Below are 10,896 nucleotides of genomic sequence, written 5' to 3'. Positions count from 1 at the left end.
ACAGGCGGAGCGCTGAGGCCACGCGGTGTTTGTGTACAGACGCTGCTGGAGGAGGGCGCTGGCTGCCTGACGGGAAATCAGCGTAAACCTCAGGGACGAGATGCGGCGGGGAAAGGGGTGTCATACAGAGCAAAAGGCAATTGTCATGGTAGAATTTACTTTAATATACAATCAATCAAGTTACGTTGCACTATAAATAACCCATGATAAAAATACAAAAAGAAAACAACTTTATACAATTAATATCCCCAAATTCTCAAATAGCGAGAAAGGTACCGAAAGGTACTGCTAGAAACGCGGTGATTGTGAAAAAAATTCTTCGAGCCATTAACCGTTAAGAGAGGTTATTTGCCTAATTTTGGGGGAATTTCTTAAACTCCTCCTGTTTCTTGAAAAAAAGCTGAGCAAGGATATGATCTGCCGTTGAACGGAAGTAGTCATTCATCCGAAGAGTTTCCAGCTATGAAGACAAAAGACAATGATTTAAAAAGAACAATCATAGCTACCTGGTCATTCTTACAATATTAATAACATGGAATATGAGAGCGCACCTCAAAGCCCAGAAGATAATGAATTAATGTAAAAGTATGGAACTGAGGACAAGTCTTTGGGCTACCGAGGCCGCTGGCTCCGTGTAACCTTAGATGGAAACACCCTTGGCTCCAGCTCCTGGGCTACAGGCGGGTTCGAGGCCTACGAAGACCTCCCCCTTTTGTGGGGGCGCAGCTTGTGAAGACCCTCAGCCCGTCCAGTCCGCCCAGGGACAAGCTCCGTCTCTTCGACACCAACAGGACCTCACGCACGAACGGGATCCGAATTCCACCTCTCACACACAGGCGCACGCGCGGGAGCATGTCACAGCCCACCACAGACCTTTGCTTTGGCTTCCCCACTTCCCCTTTCCGCGTACCAGTTCACCCCAGAGGGGAACTTGTGCTGCCAGCGAACTGGACCTATTCTTAGAATTTCTTTCAGAAGGTGCCCACCGAAGCACAAAGCTGACATGCGTGAGGAAAGCGTAAGATTATGGACAGCCGCACATTTTTTCACTCCCCTCGCCCGTAGGAATTCTCACCTGGTTTCCTGTACTGTAGGCGAGAATCAAAAGCAAATCCTCATCACACACGCTCTTGATATAATGTTGGGTTCCGACGGGGAAAAATATGACGTCTCCAATGCCGATGTCGAAGTTGGCGGTGTCTCCAGAGAGAATAACTCCAACCTGTGCCAAATCAAGCAGAAATACTCAGCGGCGGCACAATTCGGTGTGCTGTTCCCGGATAAATACACAGCGACGGTGCCGGCACTGCACCGCAGAGGGCTAGCGTGGCATCAGAGCTTGCACTGCCGCTCCGAAGAGGCAGAGGGGTCCTAGGCACAGCCCTGAGTAAGACCATGGCGCGTTACGGAGCCTCACCGTTCCATCTCGGTTATCTTTGCGCTGAGCGAAACACTCCCAGCGCTCAGGGGAGCGGAGATGCCGGCGATAAAGGCGTGCGATTTCGCGGGAGGACTTAACAAGATGGGCAAATTCTGCCCTTTGCAGGACTCCGCTTTGACTAGACGGGCTCCCGCGAACGTAGCTGAGATCAGAACTTTGTGTGGCGAAGGAAAGCGTGGACGCCGCGAGTTTTATCGTAGTGTCATTAATCAGGGCTGGGAATCAGTTATTAGGTCTGTAATTGTTTTACAGCCAAAGCTCCGCTGACTTAATCTCTCGCCGACGTAACAAATTACCTGTCCGCAGCCGCTAATGACATAACCCATCTCATTAGCATTGAAGTGGAAATGAGGCTGCCCCAGCCCGTTGCTGAATATCCTCAGAGTTGCTAAGGTAAGGGTATTTTCGTGCTGAAAAGCAGAACAAAAACGTTCAGAAAACCATCCAGGTTTGTGACATCCCTGTTATACGTGACAAGGCAGCGATAACCCACCGCAGTCGCGTGCTGCGCCTTACGTGTAAAGAGCGAAACTATCCAGCTGAAAGCACATACCTTGTTCAGCGACTCACTGAAGATTTTTTCAGTTTCATTTAGGCCAGTGCCATTTATGCGGTAGCGAGCCCACTGGAAGATTCCTCCTGGGAAAGGATATTCCGCTGACCCTAAAACAAAGACAGATAATGAGCGTTTCCGACACGGTCTGGTTATCGTCGCTGGTGAGCTTCAAGTCATTCCGACGTGCTAAACGTTGAGGCCTTGCATCTTACGAGCCTCTAGAACCAAAAAGCAAGTCCGTTCAGAGTGTCTGTCCTTCCTGCACTAGACACGGCGCAACCTCTGTATTTTTCTGTGGTCCGATAACCATCGTGAAAAACCCCGACTAGATTTTTTCCATCCCGAATTGCAACCGATAACAACACACTGAAGGAAGACGCAAACTTCCACCCTATTAATTCCCGTTAACCTTCGCGGCGCCGGCCGTGTGTCACAGTATTTGGTCAAGTGCTGCTGAGGCAGAAGAACATTTTGGTCCAAGCGCAAAGACCTTTGTGACACACCTGCTTCTCGGGACCTCCACCAGCTGTGTGGGGACCTCTGGACCTACCGTTGGTTTTTAGAGCTTTTTGAGTAGACTGTACTGCTTGGAATTCAGCCGTGACCTCTGTGTTTATTGGGTGCTCACTGACCTCACCAGATCCAGGCTGCACCGAGGGTGGTTTAACACGATCGCTGATCAACCAAACAGTGAATATGGTTCAGTGCTGGTTATGAAGTTGTACTGGGCGGCAGCAGAGAGCACACCAGTCCTGGTTACCCAGCTCAGCAGAGAACCTTGAGCGGGGAAGCAGTTAGTCCATGCCCTGCTGTGCACCAGCATTCTGCTCTCACGCCTACTGTTGCAGATAGAAACGCTAAAATCGAGCTACTCTGAGGTAAGAATCGTCTTCAAAGGGCAGTAATTAGATGTATGACCAATGTATTTTTTCATTTTGCACCCTTCAACTCGTATCATTTCTCTATACACTTTTAAGCGCCTGTCTCAGTGCATCGATTACAGACCCGCTCCTCTCCCCCTCTAGAAACACGGAGCGCTCTCGCATCCAAAGTGCCTACAAGCGTACCTTTGAGGTTGTAGAAGTACTGCCACACGAGGTTGTCCGGAGACTGCACGTAGGTGGCATTTTGTACAAGCTCAGCCAAGTTTGGCGGGAGGTTAACTGCTTGATCTTCTTCTTGTTTCTTGAACGTCCTGATGAAGTTAACTCCACCTTGTGGCTGTGGGACACACCATGCAGATTAAGTTGACAGAGACACCTGTCAAAACTGCGGAACTTAAGTTTTGCTTCATTGAATATCCCTCCTTGGTACCTGGCAGTAGACGCATTCTGCCTCGGGGACGTACCTCGTCTCTAACTGCCTCGCCCCGCCAGTGCTCTACCTTGCTCCTTTGCCCTTCCTTCTCAGTTACCACAGAGGTTTGGAGCAGGAGGGAAACTCGACCTGTCTCCCACCAAACCGTTTCAGGGTGGGAAGGTCTATCACGATTCTGCGGTTTGGACACGCCAGTTCCTCAGACTCAGCAGAGGCTCCGTGGCTCTATTCTTCCTCCGGGGACACTGCCCTCTAGCCGGTTCAAATATGACCCGTTTGAACAAGGAGATGGACTTATCTATGGTTTCCTGTCAGAGCTTCTCATACCACAGAATTCATCAAGGGGGCCACTGGGAAACTAGCTTTGGGCTTCGTTATGTTATTTTCCCTTCCACTCTTGGAGGATCCTCCATGAAAAGGAGAAAAAGTTTCTTGGAGAGAGCACCATCATTTATTTCTCCTTGTGTACAGAGGAACACAGAGGGCGGCACAAAGGACGTGTGTACATCCTTCTGCAGCGATGGGACTAAAAAGAACAGCTGAGGTAGGGAGGATCCTCCACAAAATGGAGAGAGAGAGAGCCTGGATTGGCACGTGAACATGTGGAAGACTAGATAGAGGCTGGCTATCACACCAACCTTTAGTGCTCTAGCTGCTATATCCTCTGGGGTAGAGAAAAACGCGTCGTCTACGTCCAAGGTCTGAAGTTCTTCATGTGTTGTGAAAAAGAGCAAGAACACACAGTCTTCTGATCCTACATTCTTTATCCAATGCACCGTGTTCCGAGGGAAGAAGATCACTTGACCAGCCGTGACGTTGTACACGGTCACCACGCTGTCATCGGCACCGATCACTCCAATCCAGGCAGAACCCTGTAACATGATCAGAACTTAATGGTCGTTGTGGAACTTTCCTCATTTAATCCACACGTGGCAAATCAGTAACTCAAATAACCCGCAGGCTGTTGGGGAAAAAAACAGATCCTGATGCACTAACAAGCCTTTGTGAACTTAAATCCAGAAGAGCATTTTAAGAGACAACGGTTCAGAAGGTTTAGGGAACACGTGACAAAGACACATTGCTCATACTTAAACCTTTTCTTATTAAAGAGGCTGCCAACAGATATGAAGGAGCCATCTTTGACTAAAAACTGCTGGAATGAGGACCAGGTGTTTGTGGAAGGTCTTACTCCAAGGAGGATCCCCCATCCAGCTGGAGCTGTTCAGTTCTATGCTGATCAAAATACGAATAATTGTTCTTAGAAATAAATTGCTAACTGAGACATATCTAAGTACCTATGCTTCCAAAGAAAGATCATTTTGTTTTCAAATTAACACACTCTCTTGAATTCCTCACGGCGAGTTTTTATTTAGCTCTTATTTTCTTTATTTTCACAGTTTTGAAATTTGACACTCAGGTGAGATGGGGCAAAGCTTTTCAAAGAGGATTTATTTGAGGAGGAAAAGGGAGGGGTATTTGGTCAAGGAAAGAGAAGACTGTATGGGAACAAAACGGTCTTGCATGTATAAAAAGTTGTGAGAACGATCATAGGGTCTCCGCAGCCAATGGATATAAACAAGGAGAAATTGGGATTTATTTTTTTTTTTGGCAATAAACAAAAATGTGGTTTGCGTACCAGCACAAACTTTCTAATGGTTTGTGTGATGAACCACGGGAGATTTTCATCCTTTGCTGAAAATTTTTAACTACTGAACAAAACTCCCAGATATGCTTTAGGTGTTCTTACCCTGCCAATACAGGGGATGGAGCCAGAGGCTTTCTTAGGAACCTTAAAGTCCTTCATCCCTGTGATGCTGCGATGGTTCTCTAACGAAATGACTTTGATCATTGCAAGCACTTGCATAAGTACAAAAAACTCTGTGACTTCCAGGTGTCCGAAGTCCCCTCTGACCTCAGTTTTTAGACATCATGGGAAGCTACAGATGTTTGGTACTCCTGCAAGTACCGACCTTAAACAGCCTATTTCGAGAGCCTCCGTTTGAAAATGTTATTTCAAGCAAGAAAACTAAGGTCATACATCAATCAACGGTAATTTTATTACCTGTTAACATTTGTATATAAAGTATAAGTAATTTTTTTATATATGTGTACACCTTTTATATATACATGATGCTTTAAACTGCAAAACCAATTGGGAAAGCTCAAATAATCAGATAATACCTGTAGCAGGTAGCCGTGCTCATTGGCATTAAAATGCCAGTGGGGAGCCCGAAGCCCTTGGCTTTTGATCCGCAAGGTTCCAAAAGTCATTTTGGAGCGATGGTTATTGATACTTTTTCCAAATTCCATTTCTTCATCACTTTGATATTCACTGACATCCTTCCTGAACCTTGCCCACTGAATTTCACCACCTGGGTAGTTATGTACCTGTAAAGTTAGCAAGAGTGGAGAATTGAGCTAGTTGTGGACAGTGGGGATCACACCACCCAAAAATGTTTCAGAAGATTCTTGCCCTGGGCAATACTGAAGGGACCGATCCCTTCTCTCAGCGAGGATTCTCTCTGTATGTATTTTAGCCACGTTTCACAATCCTGTATATACTTTCTCAAGTTGCAATGTAATAGCATTGTTTCTACAAACGAGCGATAAACAGTGATATCAAGAACAAAATCACCTGCTCCTCCTCTTTTTACACCATTCTGGACTTTGATTTGGGAAATCAGTCACATATACGCTTAATCTTTCCGATTCAAACCATTTAGAACGTTTCCTGAGTAAGACATTTTCCTGAATTTCTGTGGCTGCAAACTATTTGCACCTGAAACTGTTCCTTCCCCAATATTTGTACTGCCTCTAGAACATGTTTTGTACTTGAAAGAATCATCTATGCGCTGAGGAAGGGCATATTAAAAGGGTTGCTCTCCTCTTAAACACTTCTGTTCGCATTCTTAGAAACATTTTTTGTTTGAAAATTGATTACATAGTTAAATCCAACATGAAAAAGTACCAGAACGGCCGTTGTCAGTTTGGACTGCCCTACTCCCTAATCTGTCCTTTCCCCTCTTTTGCTGAAAAGCAACCATTAATCAGGAATTATTTTTTATATAAAGATATATTTAGGAGATGGAGTATGTCTTTAGACTTTGCTCGAGGCATATGTTTCTGTAAGTATCAAAATACACCTAAACAAAACCGACATCATTCCCAGGGCTGCTTTACATTGACATCTAATTTATTTTAGCTCACTGAAACAAGATCAGAGAGTTCATTTTTTCTTGCAACACGATTTGTTTGAATCCAGTCCTAAGAAAGAAAAGGTTAGTGTGCTTCTCAGCTCACATTCCAATCTGATCTTTCTGGGTTTGTTTCTCAGAATTTCATACTCTGTAATTTCAGAATCACGCATGAAATGGTTGCCTGGTCTTGCCAGCCTGATTTGCTGGAGCAAATATTTAGCTCTCCGAGAGGCACTCCAGAGGTCCACCCCATTTCCAACATCTGTTATGGATTGGAGAGAAATGCTGGCAGGAAGCTTGTGTCTTTCCCCATGGATTATAAAAGAACCCTGGATAACAGGTTTAGACTGATCACCTAATGCTTAAAAAATACTTAGGTGAAATTAGGACATTAAACTTCTATATATGAGGCTAGACACTTATGGCACAAGATGAACAATTTACCTTTGATTTCCCCAGATGATTCAGGAACCGGAATTTGATATCCACGCTCGTTTCCCCTGGGTTTGGGGAAGAGGCACCACCGTCTTTAATGTCCGTGCCTTTCATAAAGGCAGGGCTGTTTACGTAGACCAAGGACAGGACCAGCACTCCTACCACGGTGGTGATTACACAGGCCAGCAGACAAACCAGAAAGACTTTCATCAGGGACCAGCTGCCCTTTCTTTCCTGAAATTAATAAAAATCCCCCCCCCCGACAAAAAAAACAAAACAAAACAAAACAAAACAAAAAAAGAGAGCAAGCTTTATTAGATCTAACACACAGGAGAAAGGTTGTGGTAGTTTTTTTGTAATGAAAACAGCATGCCCTTCAGAAACACGGGTATAGCCAACCCTGACAGGAACCTTCTAGAGATTGCTGCTGTCCTTTCATTACTTCACCCAACAAAAGCACGTGGGGTCTTACAAACGATTAAAGGTTTTTTTCATTGCTGTTTCTAATCGATCTCACAAACCACCGAAGCCCTGCAGCATCCACTGCCTGGCAAACCTGCACCGCTGGGGCAGAAACGCTGCCTCTGCTTCACGCCCCATCTCGCACAGCCCAGCTCCCTGGCAGTGGAGAAGACAGGCTAGAATGGGGGAATTTCAGCTGTACTAACTGCTCTGGGCATCGTTTCTTTCCTGAAAATTTCCTTTGGGGACACTCAGGCCTCTGGAGGAGGGTGAAGGGGAGAAGCAGCTGGGCACGCAGAAGCACACGAGTTCTTTATACGAAGGCCAAGGCACTGCTGGCACCATGAAGCATCATCTTGGTGAGGATACCCAGTGTTCCCTGCCCCTTAACCATTTTTTGCTGCTGAAGTTGCAGCTTCAGATGAATAGAGACTGCTTTGCCCGGCCCGAATTTTAAAACTCTTCGCTGATTCTAGGCGCACAGCTTGATCTACCTTTAAAAGCCTGATTTTTCAGATGGCTTGTGCCTGGAAATAAGGTATGAATGTTGATGTCTTATGCTGGACAATCAGAAATTAAAACAAATTTGACAATTACTTGCTGATTTTAACTGAATGACCTTTTTCATGAATCTATTTGACAAAAGCTCTTTACAAATCCATTTCTCTTGCCAGCAGAAAAGTGCTCAAAATATCACCCTATTCTATTTGGTAATCATCTTTCCTTCAGTTTAAATGACTCCCTTTCTGGAACTTGTGTTCAATTAAATATCACAACAGTAGTACTCAGACCATGGAGTCTCATCAGAGAACAAGGCTTTATAGTTAAATGCATTCAAAACCCCCATTTTCCGCAGCTGAAGGACCTTTAATTTACAGCATTTTCACAGCAGTGGCACCAATTCAGTAATTATTTTTAAAGTCAAAAGAACACTGAACATATGACACAATAATAACAGCTAACGCCGCACATTCAACCCCAGCACGACTGCGCGGAGCGAGTTACGCTGCGAGGAAGTCGCCAGCCCCAGTGTGCTCAGAGCCAAGGAGCAGCGCGGTGCTGACTGCAAACCAACGCAGCGATGTGCCAGCTCTTATTGCAGGGAGTTAATTCAAATCCCAAGAAGCAAAAACTTTAATGGGAAAATTGCAGAGAATGACTTTTCTCAAGGGCAAAAAAGAAAAGAGGAAACAGTGCTGTAGTGTGTAACTCAGCGGAGATACTCAACATTACCACAAGATGAGCTTTTAAGTAGCTCTTTCTGTTAAAACCATTGGGGAATCCTCCAAAGATAATTACTTTGGCCAGCAGTTAGAGGATAAAGAACTTAGCTATTAAGTGGGGCCAGGGAACGCTGTCTCACAGTTCTGGTCCTAGCTAGTGCACGTGGAGCCACGCGTTTTAGGACCTTAGAGGTTTTACTTTCTTCTGAATCTTCTTGAGAGTAGTACAGCATTAGGTCACATTACAAAATAAGGGTTTATTCTTCAGACTGACTCTGCTAATAATGTTCTGTAACAGAAGATGGCTGGTACCTCTTTCCTTGGCCACTCCTTTCCTTTTGAAGGACTCCGTATGGTCTCTCCATGCATTTCAAAGGCCTGGTTATCCATTCAGTAAAGCTGAAATAGATCAGTCCACGGAAGACAAGAAAAACATTGAAACAGAAGAATGTTAATTCCAGTATGTGCTCAGTTACGTTACAGAGTCCAGGGAAGTGACTCATCTTCTGCACAGTAACACTAAATGGCATTTAGTGCAGTACCACTGCACAGAAACGTGATGCAATACAAAATCTCTTCTTCACTAAACTGCAGCAGAAAGGTCTGACCATTTCCACATTCAGACTGAATGTATCACATGAACCCTCAGACACACCATGACAATGAGGTAGAGTCTGAACCATCAAACACTTGGGGAAAAACAAAGCAGAGATCATCTAGTCCCTTCCCCTGTGCGAAGGACCCCATATATTTAAATTGCAGGTTTGCCTGGTTGTGTAATCTACTTTTACAACCACAAAAACCGTTGAGGTCCCCGAACTTCTTTGGCAACCCATTTCCCTGCTTACACGTTGTTATTGTTAAAAAGGTTTTCACAAGCCTAAATCACCCTTGCTGCAACGGAACTGTCACATTTTACCCTCCCGCCATGGACCTAACTCCACAAGAAATGCCCGACTAGGTGAGACCAACACCACATCCCCTCCCAGCTCCTTCAAGGCTCCCTGTGTTTCTGTACTGTGGGATTTGAGCAACGTCAAACACACGTTCCCCTCTCCAAGCTGAACGTCTGAGCCCTTTTAGTCTCTCCCTATTAGGCAGCTCTTCTGTCTCCACAATCATTTCAGTCACTCTCCTCTGGATCTTCTCTGACTCCACCACGTTATGAAAATAAAGAACAGCTCCGTGGTTAACTACTCCCCAAGTACTGTTGTCTACTCATCGTTCCACTTCCCTAAAAATAATTCAATGTAGGCTATGACTCCTTGTTTGGAAGCACACCAGTCTTAAATGTTGCTACCCAGTCATAAATAAAGAAGCCAGGTTTGTGTAATACATAGTGTTTGCAATGACACCTCTCTTTTTTTCCCACTCCTCATTTCCTTGATCTAGTCCATGTTTGACTATGTACTTCTGAACTTCTAGGAAACTGAGATTAAGTTTATTGCCCTATAATTCTTTGGCATCGTTTAGCTGACTTTTTGTTAAAAGTTCCTTTGCAGGTCCCATTTCTAGACCCTTACGGGACCGCCCTGAGTTCTAAGCGTTACAGAGAACCCGAAGATATCTTCAGCCCTTTCTCCAAGAGCTCAGTGTTGATGCTGGCAGGCGCAGTCCACTCAACGCAGGTAGCTTGCTTAAGCTTCAATCACATTTTCCCTGTCGTAATCTGAGCTTTATCCACCACCCATCACCGCTGATGCTTTAAGTAAATGTTATACCTTCACTGACATCATTTATTACTCTCTGCAGGGAGGTCATGGACCAAAATTTTCCTTGGTCCTCCCTTAAATCAGTAAGGGACTTACTGTTTACTGTCATAACCAATAAGGAACTTTGGGGTTACTTTATTATTTTTGACAGCTCTTCCTCCTTGACCCTCAGTTTTGTGCTTTGGACTTTCCAAAAAGCACCAAAGTCCAAGGTGACTCATCTTTAGGGACAAGTCCAGCTACTTCTGTTACGCTTCCTCCTTGAAGACCACTGGGGACTACAAGACATACTACATTTATTTTCACTGCTCCACATTAGGATATACTGCAACGCTACATGTATTTTTATGAACTGCCAAACTCCTGAGCACCTTTTTCCTAGACTTTTTTTTCATAGGATTTTGCCAACAGATCTTTGAATTTCTCGTAGTTGCTTTTTTCTATTCTTCCTCTTTTCCATCACAAAAATCTTGAAAACCCTGTAAGAAAATTCTTGTATGAACCTTCACCTTCTGTATCAAAACCTGACATCATCCTAGTCTAAAAATACCCT

The 10,896-nt window shown here is 44.7% G+C and overlaps 1 protein-coding gene across 1 annotated transcript; it reads right to left on the bottom strand.

Moving 5' to 3' along the window:
• Positions 1-352: 352 nt before the first annotated feature.
• DYNAP (dynactin associated protein) lies at positions 353-9,021 on the bottom strand. Its single transcript, XM_086480194.1, has 9 exons — positions 8,944-9,021; positions 6,956-7,180; positions 5,496-5,702; positions 3,953-4,186; positions 3,065-3,218; positions 1,995-2,104; positions 1,738-1,851; positions 1,076-1,222; positions 353-460 (listed from the first exon to the last, which is right to left on the bottom strand). Exons 1-9 carry the CDS (start codon positions 9,019-9,021, stop codon positions 353-355), a joined length of 1,377 nt encoding a protein of 458 aa, XP_086336320.1.
• Positions 9,022-10,896: the final 1,875 nt, after the last annotated feature.

Source organism: Leptosomus discolor, chromosome Z (genome assembly GCF_034619465.1).
Source record: "Leptosomus discolor isolate bLepDis1 chromosome Z, bLepDis1.hap2, whole genome shotgun sequence".
In the NCBI taxonomy this organism is placed as follows: Eukaryota; Metazoa; Chordata; class Aves; order Leptosomiformes; family Leptosomidae; genus Leptosomus; species Leptosomus discolor.
The sequence above is the reverse complement of the archived record's forward strand: the minus strand, read 5'-3'. Positions and strand labels throughout refer to the sequence as shown.